Genomic DNA, 18,613 nt, shown 5'->3' with positions numbered 1-18,613 from the left:
ATGCACAATGATATTAGTGGGAGTCTGCTGTGCTAATGGAATTCTGTTCAGTTACTAAGTACAGTTGGAAAATTTAGTGTGGAAAGATACTTTGTTCTAGTAATTTTTTTTTTTTTTTTTAAACCCAAATTGGAGCATTTATTTTACTAAAGACTGAACTTTTTATTTACTCTTAGTCAAGCCATTGGGTTTATTTCCATTAAGCACTACTAATATCTCGTTTTATTTAAGGCAACTTCACCTGGATCTTGAAAAGCAAGAATGAATAAAGTTTGTAATAGGTCAAAAAGTTGAAAGTCTTGAGATACTCTATCCCGGAGTGTTACTGCAGGTAACAGTAGTGTCTTTTTGTCATATACTATACTATCAAGGCATGATGGGGTCCTGGGGCCATTAGTCATTGATAAAGCAGTAGTGCCTAAACTGCTTACCAGTAGAGTCCATAAATACCTTTTTTACCCCAGAACGCTGAAGGAAAGCTCTTCCTCTCCACTAGAAAAGCAGGACATTGAGTATGAGTTTCTAGTGGAGCTGAACAAAGCAGAGCCGCTTTCCAGCCGCTGCCAGGCCATAAAGCAGCATTGTGGTGTGACGACGGATGCGGAGCGATGCTGTGTCTTGCAGCTCACACACAAACCAGTCTGTCCTGTGGGAAGACGCTGCATTAACTGTGCCTCTATGAAAGGAGATGCAGTAGCCATCTTTCACTCAGAAAGCTCTTGTACCATTGTCACATACAAAAACCCAAGCCATATGAATCTGAAGATTTTTATCTGTCACTACACAACAGTTCAGCTAAGGTGGCCTTTACTATAAAGGGAACAGAAGTGATCAAGATTTGAATTACACGCCAAATGATTTAATGCAACAGCAAACTAGTGTCTCCACACAAAGGTGTTTGCTGCCTGACTCATATAAATGGCCTAGCACAAATAAGCTTTATGTATTTGAGGCACTGCAATTTGTCCACTCGCCGTAAGTGCTACTCCATTTACCACTGGTCAGCGGTAAGGAGGTGCCATTGTAAACTTTATAGTAACGACAGGGTTTTTCTTCCACCAACACTAAATGTACGTCCAAATCTACATAAAAATAAGGCTTTTCTTTTTTCAGAAAATATCGATCTTAGTTCCTTAGTGCACTTTTCTCCCACTTCTGAGAATGACTATTTTCAGGTAAAAATCTATTAAACACATTTTTTAAACGTTTTAACGTAGCTGCACACATACCCAGAGATTTTGCGTATTCAGTTCATCAACTCATACTGTGACTCCAACTCAAGAATAAAACTTGCCATTGCAACAGGAGTTCCTGTGTATAGTATGGAGGCAGATATGGTCCTGTTCCCTGACTGTCAGATGGATACCAAATTCCTTCTTCTCAGTTTTGTTTTTGATAAGTAAGCAAAATACCATTCTACACTACATGGTGTATTTTTTAAGAGACTCCTTCTGGCTCCCATTTATGACACTGAAAATACATACACATATGCTTTTGATATACTGCTGCAAATATGCAGAGTGCAAGCGTTTTTTCCCCTCTTATTTTATTTTATACCATCAATGGGTGCCTTTCAAATACTAATGCATAATTCGTCCATAGATGTTAACAATTTGTATCGTGGTAACAACCAGGAATAAACCAAAATGTAAAAAGAATCTTAGATGGAGAAAAAGATATTTTATAGCATCTACCCAGGTGATATTTTGCCTTGGTTGAGTTGATGAGTTTCTATACTAGATATAAGCAGAAAAAAAGCAATAGGTGGCTTTAGTTAAATATTTGTTACAGACTTTCACTATGCATTACAATACTCCATGTAATTATTCAAATTACACCTGCTTTTATAAAAATAATTTTCAAGTCAGGATGTTGTTAATGGTTAGTTATACGTGCATGTTTTTAGCTACAGTCCCTGCAATACGACGAGCCCTCTTGCCCTGACTTGGAACAATCGATTGCTAATGCTTGAAGATAAGCATGCAATGAAGCGCTTCCCGCATTCTGACTCCAACGCTCCACGTTTACAGGTGCAAGACCCTGGGCACGGTCAAAAGGTTTGGCAAACAAATCTCAGGATCTGTTTCTTAATGAGGACGTCATCAAGCAGAAATCAACCTGCAACCCTATTAGACAGATGAGCACTGTTACACCTGGGACGGCTGCAGTGGGTACCTGGGATCTGGCATATGTATCTGATTAACTGTAAGCCGTTGCCAAGGCAATTTTTCTATGTGCATTTGAAGGAAGTCTCAGCCTCTTGAACTAGCCAACTTGAGGAAAGCCGCAAGGTCTCCCTTCAGACAATTTTGGCTGCTTTGTCCGGAGCACTACTCCGTGTGCCAACAGGTATCCACCAGCCCTTGGTGAAAGGTGCACGCCCTCCAGGAGCCTCCTTCTTCCCCCTCCCCCTCTCCCCTGTCATTTACTGCATCGGACTAATCTCTGAACTGGAGCCATTCAGAAATGGAGCTTGTCCTCAGAAGCCCCCACGTCCTCAAAGCGGGCCCGTGGGTCGGCAGGTATATTCCTGGCAGCAAGTGGCCCACGGCGGGGAGAGGAGGGATTCGGGCCCCGCGGTGCTATCCATCACCATCGCTGTCAGCTAGGTGATGAATGGCAGGTGTGGCGGCAGCCAGCTCCGGCCCGGGCTGCGTGGAGACAGGCGCTGCTGGTACCGCTGTCACCCGCCGTCAGCCGGTGCCAGCTGAGCCTCCCAGCTGCCAGTTGCTGCCACGCAAGGCATAAAACATACACTCTGAACAATCACGGCAGCAGAGCCGAGCTTATAGACTGCGTTATTAATTAGTTTAATGACGCTCAGCCCTATTAGAAAGCACTAGATAATTGTATTTGCGTACATTTTAATTACGGCCCGAGCAGTGCCAAATTTGATCAACGTATCATCTTTTCTGTTCTGCTCTGTAACTGTGTTTGTATTAATTTGCATCTGAAACAGGAGGAGCTGCTAAGCCCTACTGGGAATAGAGTTCCTTTTAGTTTTTAAACAGTGCCATCTTTCACATCGTGATGCTGTGCGAGACCTCTGCCTGCTGATAACAGTGTCATCTCTTCCTGTAGCCACAAATTAAAAGCAGGTTTACGACCACATGCTACGAGACCCTCCAGGGCCCCAGAGGAGGCAGCCAGAGAACAATTCATTCACTCATCTCTCCCCTTATCCATGATGGAAGTAGAAACAATTGCATCATTTAATTTACTACTGCAACGAGGATATGGCTCATTGGCCTCTCGTTGTTTTGAAGATGAATTTAATTAACCTCCTATGAATCTTGCCAATAAGCGTGGCAGCATCAGTATGGAACAGAAGATGTCAAAAAATCAGCTGCAGGGACGGGTAATCGGTATTTCTCAAGCTAGCTCTGCTGAGAGGACTTAGGACTACAGAGTTTTGGCCCCAGCAGAAAGCTCAGGAACATACTGAGTTAATACACTACTGACTTACCTCTGGGAGTCTGAGCTCAGGTTTGACTTAGACTACTGAGAAAAAGAGAGGTAATTGAATAATTCCTAATAGCCACATATATCTTTAATGCAGAAGCCATTTGCAATCACTGGAAAATAAATAATTGCAATTAACTACACTGTTAAGTAAATATACAGTCCCTTGGGGAAGCAATCTGCATGCTTTTATAAGTCTGGCTACAATATGAAACTCATCACAATGTCTATGGGAGTAATTTATAATGAACATTTAGCAGGTGCCTCAGATGGGTTGCTGCAATTTACATTCATTAATAAAACTGTCCTTATTAGACCCGAAGTTTTATGCATTTTAATTTGATAAATCTTTATTACATTTTTGTTTTACACAGGATTTTGTTTCCAACATTTCCTAGAATCACTTTAGCTTGTAAAGAAAGTTAAAATCCTTATGAGACAAAGTTATTTATAATGAACTACTGGAGAAGATAAAACCAAGCCAGGATCTTACGCATATTTCTAACTGAAACGGAAACACGATGCGAAGCTTGGAAGCTATTAAGAGTAATTTATTCCATGATATCCAGGTTTCTCTCACAAATAAAGCAATGTCATTTTGCTTTTATAAGGATGGCTTAATATCACTTTAATGAAGGAAGAAGGGAACCCTATTACAGTTTTAAACTACCAGCCACTATGGAGCAAAAGAACACATTAATTGAAGGACACGAGAAAGAAAGAACTGTTCCTTTCATACGTGTAAAAAAGGGCTCTTTTGCATGATTTGTAGCACTATATTAGAAGCTTTCCTTCCTAACTATTTAAAGATTTAATAGGACATAATGAGGTTTTGCTAGTCCTGGTTCAGTCAACATTTAGTCAAGCTTTAATTAATTTGCTGCTTTTGTAAGAAGGGGTCTGCTTGCGGCAGCATTTGCATACCTGTGCCTCTTTATTTTGTCCTGCTGTAAAAGCTACAGAAGAGGGTCTGTTCTTCCCTCACCACAATTAACTATTCTTCAATGCAGCAATCAGCCAAAAGACACATACCTCATCCCAGAAATATCTAAAGAGGTTTTTTTCTGTCTGAGAGTCAGATTTTGAGTGGCTTCGGGGCATAATTGCAATGTTACAACATTATGTGTGAAATGGCACTTTTGCTGATCTCAAAAGACGCATTAATCAGCTTCAGTTCTTGCAGGAGAGGAAAGACAGAAGATTAGCCTTACAAACGTTGATGTAAGCCTGGAATAGGTAGAAACAGGTTTCTTAGCTGTTGACAGTTTTCATTGCGTCAGTAATTCCAACTCTTCCAACTCTATTCAACGACGCATGACTACAGAGCAATAAGGATTGAGATCAGCCTCAAAACATGCACAAATCACCTGAAAACGTGTATTTATTGCTGTGTGTGTGTTCAGTATCTGCTCTGGCATCCCACGAGAGACTATGAAATGCGTACAAGACACGAGTTTCATCTCGCAGATTTTGTGTCTTTAAGGAGACTAAAATAATCTAATTATATGCCCAAACACCAAAGACTGGTACGCAGGTGTTTAAGTTACACTTCATAATCTAAACTATTAGTAATTTCACATCAGCAATTCTTGACCACATTCTTTCTCATACTCTTATCATTTAGAAAAAGATTACTTTTCCATATACTTTTTCTTTCTTGTTTTAAGACCTAATTTCAATATTTCTTAAATAAGAACAGGAGAAGAGAAGAGGTGTAGACATTTCTGTTCCGTCCACTGGTGAGGCCACACCTGCAGTACTGGGTCCAGTTCTGGGCTCCCCAGTACAAGAGAGGCATGGACATACTGGAGAGAGTCCAGAGCAAGAGCACAAAGATGATGAGGGGACTGGAGCATCTTTCATACGAGGAGGGGCTGAGAGAGCTGGGGCTGTTCAGCCTGGAGAAGACTCTGGGGGATCTTATTCATGTATATAAGCACCTGATAGGAGGGAATGGAGAAGACAGGGCCAGGTTCTTTTCAGTGGTTGGCAGTGACAGGACAAGAGGCAATGGGCACAAATGGAAATGCAGGAGGTTCCCTCTGAACGTGAGAAAACACTTTTCTACTCTGAGGATGACCAAGCACTGGCACAGGTTGCCCAGAGAGGTTGTGGAATCTCCAGCTTCAGGGACATTCTCAGCTGCACCGGACACGGTCCAGTACAACCTGACCTAGGTGACCCTGCTTGAGCAGGGGGTTGGACTGGATCTCAAGAGGCTCCTGCCGCACTAAACGACCTGCATTCTATGATTAGGTCTGTTTGAAGATGCAAGTAAGGTATGAACCAGCATTAGCAGGCAGGTTCATAGCCTAGTTCAAAGAGTAAACCCAACTTAGTGATTTCCAACTGTAATTCAAGACCCATGAACTTGAAAGAGCATGTCCTAAGCACAGGTTTCTAACATATATTCTCTTCTGTTTCTGAAAATGCCTTCTAGTTCCCTCGTTACAGATTTGAAACATCAGCTGTTTTGTAAAAACTGCGGCCAACATAGTCCCTGTGTAATCTTTGTGATCATTAATATTTTCCTTTAGCAGTGTTTCTCTGGAAGTGCGTTACTATGCTGAGATGGTTTTAAAGAACACAACTGGCATAATCTCCACTTTAAACATTTTCTGATTTAAAAATATTCCAATTGTAATCACATTTTCTGCCATACTAAATAGAATGGTATTTGTGGTCACAAAACCCAGAATTGCCAGATTATTTCAAATCATTGAAATAGATTATATTTATAAGGAAACAAAATTTGTAGCTATCGAAATTATAAAATTCTTAAAACAGCAAGTATCCTTATCATATGGATTTACTAAAGAAAAAGGTTTCTAAATTTTTGTTTTAATTTATGAAATTGCTGAGGAAAATATATAGTCATAGCTAGAAGAAATGTCACATACAAAGTTTGTTTTCTGAAAATACTCTTAAAATAAACTGTGTTAGAGAACAATATTCCAAAGATACAGAACATGATTTAAAAATACTTCAGTGCCTCAGGTGCCATGTTATGCTGTCTAGGCTACTGTCATACAGCAGATGGTTAACTTATTCTGCGCCAAGGAATTCAGCAGGTCCTACAAGAGCTTACCACTTGGCTATGAATTAAATGGATGCAGCGGAGACCTTAAATGTATACGTACAGACATCTGCACGTCATCACTGCCTGGAAAACATAACCATGTCTAGTTTGGTTGTGGATAGGGAGGCAGAATTGCGTATGCCCACGGCTCTATACACTTACTTCTTTATGCTATGTCAGTATTTTTAATAGAATTAAACATTACTGATTTCTCCTGAATGCTCACTTATCAAAGCAAAAAAAAGTCACAATTTTAAAAGAAGAAATGACTACTGTGTTTGTAACAACAAGAATCTGCAACTCTTACGATATACTTTTCCTGATGTATTCAAAGCATCTTCTGCAAATAAGCTGAAAAAAATACACACACAGACACTTACATATATTTGCATCTGACAAGACAGCCAGTGCTGACACCAATGCTGCAAGAAGACAGCAAGAGCCTCATCCTGCCAGATGACCGGGTTTGTTCAGGGAAACACACCTTTAAAGATGAGAAGGTTATCAAGTCTCCGCACCCACCCGCAGTCTGACCACCTCGCTGAGAATCAGGTTTCCAAATCAGTACTAATTGCCTAATTAGCTATTAATCTTTTTGATGACAATTATTAATGGGTCATTTGTTGGCTGGATTTTGCAAAGATCCTAGGTACTGCACAAAACACAGGACTGCATAACGAAACAAGTTCAACTTCAAATATTTCTTCAGATTTGAGTAAGATCTAAATCAATTACTTAGACATAAAAAGCTGTTCATCAGCTTTTTTTTGAACAAAGATGTTTGTTCAAGAGAGAGAGAGAGAGATGTCTTGCAGGAGGAGGTCCATGTGTTGTAGAGGAACACATCACAGCAGTAACGGGGAGTGCTCCTTGAGTTTTTGCTGGCACAAGCACGCTTGATAAAAAGATACGATGCCACCACTGTCTTTTTCAAAATGAAAGACCATATTGTGCCAAGACTGTACGATCAAATGAAAATTATGTGATTCATTGTAGCATCAGCAATATGGTAGGAGCTAAAAAGTCATGCTAGAATGAAGTCGTTCCTATTTTACTAGGTAATATAAAGTCAAATGGTCAGAGGTGGCAGAGAGGCACAATGCAAGTGAATGATGGAACTAGATATGCAACTTCTTTATGGGTAGTTATTACCTTTTACAAAACATTTAATCAGCAATTCCAGTTATGACTTATCAAATGGCTGCTTGGCAGAAGTCTAGAAAGGAAATATCTTGGTTGAATGTAACCCATTAAGTAGACAGGGTAGGTGCACAAGCATGAATTCCTAGTTTTAAGACGAGGACTTTGCTTCTTATTCTGTGGACAGAGCTTGAAAGCTTTTCATAGGCCAAAATGACTGGAATCCCGAAACAGCATTTCTGTTGCTACCTTTATAAATGTACACTTTATCCCCCTCCAGCTTACCAAGTTCCTATCAACCCTAGCAAAACGTCCTTTAGTGAGGGAAAAATGAAAACTGTTTTTTTCACCTTTCACGTGAAGGTTACGGTATACCTTGAGCAAATGGACTTTGTGATTAATGTGGCTTTCCCTAAAGACCTATGGTTTGCATACTGAACTTTATATTCCTGAGTTGCAGTTCTTGGAATTGAGGAGCACACAATTATCCTTCTTCTTTTCTTGGAAGTACAAGGAACTTTAAGATTGAATCAGCCAGAAACAGGTTTTTATTCCAGAACAGTCAAAATAAGCCCAGTTTACTAAGCCTGATTGTACTTTCCTGAGATGGACAAATAGGATGAGGAAAATTTATAGGTAAGAGTTTCAGTGGATAACTAATTTTTTTTTTTTTAAATATGAAAATACAGTAATTCTCAAAGATTAATATAGACTGTTACTATGGCCAGCTGACAGCAAAAATACTCCTCCTTGGTCTAGACCCACTAACACTTAAATGGCGATTTAAATAAAGCAAGACGGGTAAACTGACTCACTGAAATAGAAGGAACAGAGGGAGAAATATTTCTACTGATAGCCAGAGCCGAAGCTGTGAGCTGTGATGCTCTGGGCTGGTTCAGGGAAATAGCGAGAGGAGGCAGCTCCTGACTGATGCACCACATCAGCCGCCAAGTTCCAGCAAAGTCCTTGGGCGAACGAGAACGGGAGCTCTCTCGTTTTTCTAAACATCTGCTCTAACAAACGAAGGGGAAAGGGCACCTCTGCATGTTAAAGACACAAAATGACAGCCCGCGCGGGATGCCAGCGCGCAGGCAGCCCTACAAATTTACTGACGGGGGTCATGACCCTCCCACTTGCGCTTCCATAGATCCATGTGAATGAGGAGGCAAGGAGAGATTTATGGGACCGATTCTGCTTCCACATTTACACTAGCAAGTGTTTGTAGAGTTTACAGAAAATATTAGATGCTAATACGTTGTTTCAATTAAAAAAATTAAATATATATATAATGGTAAAAGTGAAGATTAGAACGGCCTTGGACCCATCACAGGGTGAAACCCAGTGTGGTCGACAGCAGTCACAGCAGGTGACAAGCTGCTTGCTCTCAGGGACTGACAGAAGAGAATTAACTTACTTCTTCCACGCATTCACTCACGGTAACTTCATTTCTTTAATTTCTCATATCACACAAAAAGAACCTGTCCTCCTCAGTTCTATGTAATAAACCCCCTCATTTATCCCTCCACAAACTTCAGTTCCCTTCTTTCCCTTAACATGCCTCGGAGATCTTAGTATCCTAGTTTTATTAAGCTGATAGCCAACTAGTCGTCTTTAATTTCAGAACCTCCAAGTATTTACCCTATTAACATTTTTAAAGAACCAAAACACTAACTTATAATAATTTTTAAGTTTCTGGAATATTCTTCAACTTCAGCCTGCAGTATACCTCATTGGTGCTGCAGATTTCTTTAGTCACCTCATCAAATCTCCTTTCAATTTAATTTTGGAAGATAATTTTCCAGAAATAGAGAAACTGCCTTTGTCACGCACACTACTATAAATTTGCAACATATTTCTAATAACCACAAAGATTACAGTGAACCTATAATATCTTTAAAACACAGGGAGAGCAGAACTTCTGGAAAAATTATAGGAGAACCATCTTCTACACAAAGAAACATCACAAATTCATGTTTGTATGAAATGCTGTGACAATATCTGTTTTAGAGACATTGCAGAGAAGCTGACACCAGAAATCATAGTCAAACTAATATAAAAGTTTATAGTAATTTTGTATATGTTGTAAACACTCCCATAACATGCTGGGAACAGATGTGCTGGAAGACACCTGGAAGCAGTAGGCAAATAATTAGAATGCTGTACCACCCAAAAAACCTAGCATTAAAAAAAAAAATTCAACCAACTTTGCATATGTAGGATTAACCGAATTTAGTTGACCATCAGAAAAAAAATTAAGGTCTTAGAGCATACCTTAAAATGATCAAAACCTGAGGAAATGTATATCTTTCTTTGGTGTGTATTGCCTTACTAAGTACATTTCCTACTTACAAGGTTTATTTTTGGAAGCGCTTCTAGCATGAAGGGTGATGAACTGAAGATGCATAGCGCTAAATGAATGCAATGCCAGCAAGACACATCATAAGCAGCAGCGCAAAAGCGTCCGTAATTTGCTGGCCTGAATGGGTCTACAATGGATCTTCAAAAGGCTGGTGCTTTCTAAGAGGCCAGGCTGCTAACAGAAGATTTTCTGGATGTTTTACAGTAACAAAGTAGTGGCGTCTATCTCCCTTACGGAGACCTCACAGCTCAGCTACGCAGACCCAGCGGGATGTCTCAGGATCACACCTCTGATCCTCCACCAGAGCAGATCAGGAACTAACTCAGCATACGCATTAGGAAGGTTCACTCCTGCTACCTCGGCAATAGCACTTGGACATTGCAAATTTGCCCGTGCGTTAGCCCAGAGGCATCTTTTTCAGGATGGAAGGCATCTCCCACCGGAGTCAGGTAGGCGTTCGCAAGCTGAATGCAGCAGACAGACCAGAGCATTCCCCATTTCTTGCCATGCAGCTCCCTGTCTGCGCCCACCCAAGAGAACCCCACAGAAAACCCTCCGAGTAATTTAAAACGTGCATTGACAGGAGCAAGTAAAGTCAGAGTGCTAGACCCAGAACAGGGTGCCCTAAAGCTCGCCCTGAGGCAGAGGTGAGCCCGGCCAGGGCTGCCAGGCTCCCGTCCTGCGGCTGGTGAGCCCGTCCCAGGCCCCCGCTGCCGTCCTGCGTCCCCACGCCAGCAGCCTGCTGGGCAAGCACCGCCGGGGCAGCTGTCCTTAACGGGACAATGAGCAAAGCCTGCACCTACAGCATCCGAACTGGGACAACGCAGCCATCCGTTGAGAGACCACTGGATCGAGCCATTGATTAGGTGTGCGGGTAACGAAATAACGAGGCGATGTTTATCCTTCAGCCTGTTGATGCAGTGAGCCAGAGTGGTGATTCGCCAGGGATTTAGCTCCAAAACAAACTTCTGAGGCTTATTACTACAGCAATACCAAACCTTTATAATTAACACTTAGTAGCATTTACACTTCTGTATGTTTATTTTGAGGTAAACGGTGGCTGAGGGCTTTAGCCTGTCCCGAGGAGAGGGTGGCATCAAGCACGCCTTACGAGATCTCGCAGCCAAAGCCAAGATGCGGTGCCACTGGCCGAGACCTGGCGAAGTGACCCGATGTCCTCAGTGCCGGGCACACACCCAGAGCGTACAAATGTCTGAGACTTCGGGGAAAAAACTTGGGGTTCCAGGCCCTCTCGTGCTCCCTGTATTTTGAATCACACACCAGCCCACGAAAACGAGACTAAAATGAAACCTTATCATTGGCCCTTTTCAGGCTGAGGACAACTTTAAAATGCTATAAATGGATGAGCTGTAGGTATTTCTCCGAACATCATCATGCTAAGCTACAAATTATGCTCAAACTGTAATTCATATCTACTATAAAACAACTGTATTTGCTATGCTTGTTATGCTACAGACGTCCTATTTCTTTCTTGCCAGTTTATCCCTCCGGACAACACACTTGTTAATGCACACACGGATCTCAGAATTGCCAGAAGCCTTTACCTGTTTTATTGATCCCCCCCTGGATTACTCCAACAACAGTAAAGCAGATTTTCCTAGCAAGGAAATCAATATGACTTTAGATTAAGGTTCTCATAAAATGTTTAATAAATTATATATTAATGATTTATTGTCTATTAATTATGAATTAATAAGCACAACATTTTTGGCATCTGATTTAGCACACTGCACTTCAGTGTCTGGACTCCACCTATGAAACAGCTCTCTGATTCTCCCTTTCAATGGCTTAATTGAGAAATCCTTTAGAAATATACTTTATTCTTTGTGGTTGGTATAAGCACAGCCTACGTTTCCATAACACATGTACTGTGCGTAGCATCTTAGTGTCCAAACGTTCAGCACACTGTGGTCTCAAGAGGGAATTCAAAAGGTCAGCAAGAAAAGCAGAGATAAATTTAGTAATATATACAAAGATGACAGGTCAATGGATTAACCCTTAGAATTCCTAGTATTAACTACACTGCTGAATAGTCGAAAGAATGGTTAATAGCGGTTTGCATAGGTGTTTAAAATGCCCGAAGGGACCAGGACATTTTCTGGAGCGTGCGGTTCCTACGTGAGCACAGGCTAACTCTCTGGCTGGCACTGAGCCTTAGGTAAGCATCACCTTTGGCCGTTTTGTTCCTGTTCTGCCACTGCCAGTTGTGCACGGCCTTGGTCAAGGCACTCTGCCCTCTGCCAGCTCTGGAAAAATGGCACAGCTGAGAAACACCATTGATAAAGTAGCTTGTGAAGTGATTTGGGACTGGATCTCATATACAATCAAACCAGTAATTCCTGCTAGAGGTGGTCTGTAACTCTGCCCTTCCAAATTATACCTTAGAAACTGGTCTGTCTCCTAGGAGCCTAGACTTTAGCGTCAAAACAGAGTGCTACGTGCTTACTATTGATTCATTCGTGCCTGTTCTGGTGTTAAGATGCTGCCAAAGGCACACTGCCTGTTCTATCGCTTCTGCGTAGTAAACTGCACGAGACAACCATTTCTGGAATCTTTTGGATCTTCTGACATACCAGTTTGTAAACTGTACCAAATGCAGAAAATACGAAACAAACTTAATGTGACTTTAACTGTGCATATGTAAACTACAAGTGGAAGTTTCTGGATCAACTTTAATTATGTTTACTTAATGTCGCAAAGTAGCTGGGTGAAGTTCTGGTTAATGGCGTATGCTACTTCTCAAAAAAAGGAACGGAAAATATGTATTATTCTAATGCTTTTTACACTCACACATGCACGCACCTGATCTAGGAAGAATGGGTAAACGAATTTGACTCACCTTCAAATTACACCTTGTGTGCTCATATGCAACAACATTAATTGACATTGGTAAGGCATTCATAAGATGAAAAGTACTACGTCAGGACTAAGAATTACCTGTACTCTTACTACCTGTTGCACAGTTCACTCAGTATGCATCATCTATGGTTAGTGACATTATTTTGTTAGAAGTGGATCGCTTTGAAACTCACCGATATAAATGTAGGAATCTTAATCTATTGGTAATAAAGAAAGCATTCTCTGCAGTTTCAATCCTGCAGACTGCTAGGCAGTTAGTAAGTTGGGAAGAACTTATGGTGCCCTTCACCAATACTGGGTGTAGGAGATAATCCTGCTGCAGCAGGATTGATAGAGGTGTTCTCAGACAGAGGCATTCTCAATAATACTACTGCACCACGAGCGAATAAAAAACAAACAGGCCTAATTATTTCAGAAACAAGTGATCTATAAACATTGATGATAACTATGGTAACTGCAGTGTAGCAGAGCAGGATTTAGTCCTTAACACATGCAGTATGAAGCTGCATCTTCTGAATCAGTGACACGAATTTAATTTCAATTGTGCTTTAAGTTTGTTGGTTAAATGATTGCAATGCATAAAGGATTCAAAGAAGGAAGTTATTCGCTACATACGCCGTGCTGTAATGTCAAACGCCTGTTTTTCAACAGATGAAGGACTAATCATCAGGTAAGGAAGGAGAACGGCGCCACACCTGCATGAGGGGCAGCCAGCCTTTGACACACAGGCCACTTACTTCCCACTGCTTGATTTACAAAATAAAAGCTTTTGGTTTAGAAGATACATGCCTATCCTCAAGGACACCAAAAAGACACTACAGTATCTCTGAGAATTAAAGTAGGAAAACCATGAGATTAAATTGGTTTTCAACCTGGAAATTATTTCTGACCCCATGTTACCTGGAGCTGAGCTTTAGCAGTAAAGTCAAGGTAATCTCAACCTATGATGAAAAAGGTTTACTGCATTCTTTTCGGCTTTATACAAATCTTCCAGTCACCCTCCCACACGGAGATGCTACTGTCACAAATGCCTGCTTGCATTTTTCAAGCGTGGAGTTCTGTCACAGACATCTAGGAAATGTCTCTCTTTTTTCCCCACAGAGGAGAAACATAACCCAGCACTTCCTCCACTTGCAGTCAATGACTGTGAGATTCACTGTGAGCTATGGCGAAAGTCACAAACATGCAACAGGAATGCGGTATCCTGTGCTGAAGCCCGAAGAGATTTCAAAGGCGGGATCTGTATGCCTGCCAACGGCAGAGACTCCTGCAGGCACTGTGAAGACTCCAGGTCTCGTCTCAGATGAGTACCCACATTTTCTCCTTTCTATACGCAAGACCGTGAACAGGTGGATGGACTCTGCGGTCCACTGGCATCTACGGCCGAAGTCCACTTTACACACTACCACTGGGAAGAAATGCAGCATGTCAGCTGCGTTTTTCTGAAGTGCTGCAGCAGATTCACAATAGCGGCTTTTAGTTACCTGTCAGACGTTCCTGTTAAAAGTATTCTTAGCCAAGTCTGATGTCAATATTAAGACTAGTTTGTTAAGTCACTTTTACCTTCTCCACAGGAAAAAATATTTGAGAAATAAAACCTGGTAGGGTCTACATCAGAAGAAAAATAAAAGTCCTACCTCTACTACTGCTTTGGCATCCAGTCTAAAGTTGAAATCTCCAAAGACAAAATACGAAACTTTCTCAAACCGCTGATCTATAATTCTGGAAAAAAAACAAAACAAAACAAACCTGTCATTCAGCTTTACATATATGCGAGGATGCACAAATACACATATCTTATCTTCCAAGCACAGTCTCAGAAATAATTATTGGAACAATCAAAACTACCAATTTATACCGGAACAATATATTAACCATGTTTTGGGGCTGATTTTCTTTGCTTAGGCAATTCTACCTCCAACCCCAGTAAAATAATGCATTTGATTTCCCCTGTCTGGCTGAAAGAGCAATTTGGAGGAAAGCAAGCTTGCAGCAGTTAGTACAAATAACGCAGAACCGGCACTTGGGCATCACAGAAATCTTGAGGGCATCACGGAGGTACTCCACACCTTTGGAAGTTTAAGTAGATGGCTTTGGGCTGGGCAGCTAAGAATTACGAACCCCAAGGTAGTGGCAAGTTCAGAACACGTCTACCTTTGAGTTTACTTAACCGTAAGATTGGGAGCGTAATGTTTACCAGTGTTAGTCAGGACTCTGAGAACTATATGAAAAGTGACATGTTAGGGCTAAACGTTAATCATCACAGCTGATGGAGAGCGATCTACGAGGTTTTTCCTGGCTCAGTTATAGTTCTCTGAAAGACAGTTCTCTTTTTTTGTTCAAAGCAGATTTTTACTGAGGTTGTAGCTAACACCTACGAGGTGATCCTTCCAGATGTGGGGAAAAGACAGACTTTTTTCTCAAGCCTTTGCTCAGTACTAAACAGGGAGATAAGGCATTACTGTTCATCTTTCAAATCTTGTATTATTAAAAATTGTTATTATATTATTAGCTTATCTATTATTAACAACAATTGTCTGGTACTCCTAACAATGTGCAATTTTACATGCTTCCCGAGATCCTAGCATTTGGAAATCCACTGATTCACGCTTAATTTCAAGACAGGAATCAACACAATTAATTTCCTATCAGCAGCTGAGGAAGGTATGCAATACCTGAAATGCGACTGCTACAGCTACAAAGAATACACACAGACAAAACGCACAAACAACTGCAATGGTATACTAGATGTACAATATAGAATAAAAAAAGGAACAAATGCAAAGCCATACACTATGTACATTCTGGGAATATATAAATACGTGTTGCGATGCCAGAAGCCCCAGCTGAGCCAGAGGAAGGGACCCATACAGACAGGTAAAGGATTATAAAGCAATGCACAGTAAGTAAGGCTTCTTGGAACAATACTGCCCAGCAAGGAGGCATTCATTTCAAATGGCTTTGAAAGTTTTAATATATTACATCCATTTGGACTTTTCAAAGCTATAAAGAAAGATACAACATTGGATTTACAGTGAGATACTGCTTCTCCTCTTAAAAACATCTCACATTTTTAGTCAACAGTAATCTACTACATAAGGAATATTATTCTATTGAAAAATTAATGTGCATTGGACCTCAGGCAGTGATCATTTGAAGCAAAATCTCCTGCAAAGACTTATCCTTTTCTGGTAGGAAAATCTCCAAATCCTCCATTCAGCTGACAAATTATTGCAGGTACTGTTAATAAATACTGTCTACTGTCAGCTCCCAGCAAGCACTGAGAAAAACCTGTCACTCTTGACCTGTACATAACATTAGTTTGATTAGTGCCCTCATGGCACATTAAAGGAAAATGAGAACTTAAAAGTTAAACCATTCACATTACCACAATTTGCTAACACTATCATTGCAAAATCTGATATGCAACTTATACGTAAGAAAAACTGATTCTGCTTTGCCAACTTTCCTGATTCATATCTTAGTTTTGGCTTTGCTCGTTGCCATTTACTGCTGACAAAGAAATGACAGATATTGCAGGAATGACATCAAGGTCTAGAGAAGGCCTCTTAAAACAAATTGATATTATGAGAATGATGCCTGTGATTGTATTATGCAAAGACGGATTTTCCAAATAAACAGACTATTCCAAAAATAGCCAGTTAAAATGTCTCCTAACCGATGAACAAAACAGCTGATTAGTCTGCTTCTGATCAATTAATTAAAATTCAGTCATTTCATAGTCTCGCACATTACCCGATTTAAACACGATTTGCATACAAATCAATGCCAGCTTTAAAACTGATCATTTTAACCAGTTGCTCCCCTTGTAGTTTGTCTTGAGGGATGTTTTAGAAAGAGTGTCTCATGACAGACTGAAGTAAAATAGTCCAAATGCTACTTCTCAAGAATGATGCTTTAAGTGGCTTCTGACATATCTCCTTTTCACAGGTGGTGAAATGTAGGTGTACAGTAAAATTACTAACAGTGGTACAGCAAGGGATATACACATTTCTGTACTTATTAAACGATCTAGGATACCTAGTAATAAAATATGCTTTAAATGACTCTACTTAATACATGTATGTAACCTACTGTCCTTGCCTTTGGAACTTATTATTAGTTCCAGAGTTCCCAAATCTCAGCATTATTTCAGCAATTTGGTACTCCGATAGCTCCGTTTTGAAATACTTACTGCTGCCTACATTTGCGCTGCAGCAATGGCACAAGAACTAATCTTCTTGATTGTGCTTTTAGAATCAGACTCCAAGTTAGCAAAGGGGATGGCAATAAAGAAGAGTACAGCAATATTTCCTCCCGCAGGAACATGCAGGAAAAACATCCGGCACCGGGGGGGCTCGGACAGAGATCGAGCACTGCAAAACACCGAGTCTCGCCAGGACCAAGGACACACAGTGAAGGTGTTAGGACTGGAGCAAGAGCTAAACAAAAGTGTTCCATTCCTCTTGCTTCTGTGTTCTAAGCCACAAATACATACAGTTCATCATGTGTGAGAATGAGAACTCAGAAGGCAATTTTTTTTTTTAACAAGAATGAGTGTTTGCAAATGAACTAGGAAGGCTTCAAAATCGGCATTATTCTACTTTTCTATTTGTTTCTATAACAATACCCTTCCTTTAACCATGAATCAAATAATCCTTTAGAAATGTTGCCATGAATCAGTCAATGGAGTGATGAATCTGAATCATATAAAAAGAAAGCAGCCAACCTATGTCACCACCATTAATCTTATGTTTTTAGTGGGAGGACCTAGTGCCATTTCCTTTAACTTGTACTTGCTGACTACCAGATTATCCCAAAGGGCTTCAACATACTTTAAGGCTCTGTTCTTTCTTGTACAACTTTTCTAAACAGCTTGTGACAAAATAGGCGACTCAGGTAAAAATGTCATGACTGTAGAGAAGCTACAAATATTTCACTTCCACAACTCTATATGCAAGAGCTAACAAAAACCCAGCAATGCCTTAACTAGCTGTGCTGCCTGTTGCGACCTCTGCAGGGCTATCAAGAGAGGATGGGCAATCAGGATCCATCCAGTGCTTGAATGCAAATAAACCAGCAAACTTTTCAAACAGATTGCAGCCCTTCCTTTCCAGAAAGAGAAGTCTTCCCATTGAAAAGGTTGGAAGAAGGCGCTCGCTCTTCTGATCCTTTGTTCTTGCTCCAGAAGGTATCACTTATGAGAAAAGAGTTTATCTGCACTTAGAACATACCAAAGAAATATCTTTTACTTCTGCGCATTTTGGAAATCAAAATAACAAATTCAATATGGGAAATAAGGACCACTGGAAAACATGCATGCTTATGACTGGGTTTATTGATGACCTTGTTAAACTTTAAAGCACACAAATAAATATAAATGCCATAGATGATTTCTTTTCTACTACTTCCACAAACACAGAACTTTTAATTGCATAGAGAGTCCTTGATAATGGTATTAGATTCTTCACACTTGGAACGCATTACCTGAATTATTTTGCCAGTTTCAAACTAGTTCTACATTTTTAACTGATGGCTCTATACTGCCAGTCTTCCAGGCTGGCTGGGCTGTTCTCGGTGTCTTTTCCATTTTCTTTTGTATTTTGAGAAGAGGCAGACCGCAAACAGTTTTTGAAATAGAGCTGAACAGCTTTTTAGACATGACAGGACAGTAAAAGAAGGAAACACTTAAG

The 18,613-nt window shown here is 40.5% G+C and overlaps 1 protein-coding gene across 4 annotated transcripts in view; it reads right to left on the bottom strand.

Annotated features, from left to right (window-relative positions):
• Nucleotides 1-18,613, bottom strand: part of INPP5A (inositol polyphosphate-5-phosphatase A) — a 256,262-nt gene that overhangs the window by 65,082 nt on the left and 172,567 nt on the right. For all 4 annotated transcript variants that reach the window (XM_087766613.1, XM_087766611.1, XM_087766614.1 and 1 more), the window contains exon 9: nt 14,558-14,642. In XM_087766613.1, coding sequence (XP_087622739.1) covers nt 14,558-14,642 — 85 coding nt within the window. The remainder of the gene's footprint in view (nt 1-14,557; nt 14,643-18,613) is intronic.

Source organism: Nipponia nippon, unplaced genomic scaffold (genome assembly GCF_047370975.1).
Source record: "Nipponia nippon isolate SJK-2023a ecotype South Korea unplaced genomic scaffold, ASM4737097v1 scaffold_3, whole genome shotgun sequence".
NCBI lineage: Eukaryota > Metazoa > Chordata > Aves > Pelecaniformes > Threskiornithidae > Nipponia > Nipponia nippon.
Note: the sequence above shows the minus strand (reverse complement) of the source record. Positions and strands in the feature narration are given on the sequence as shown.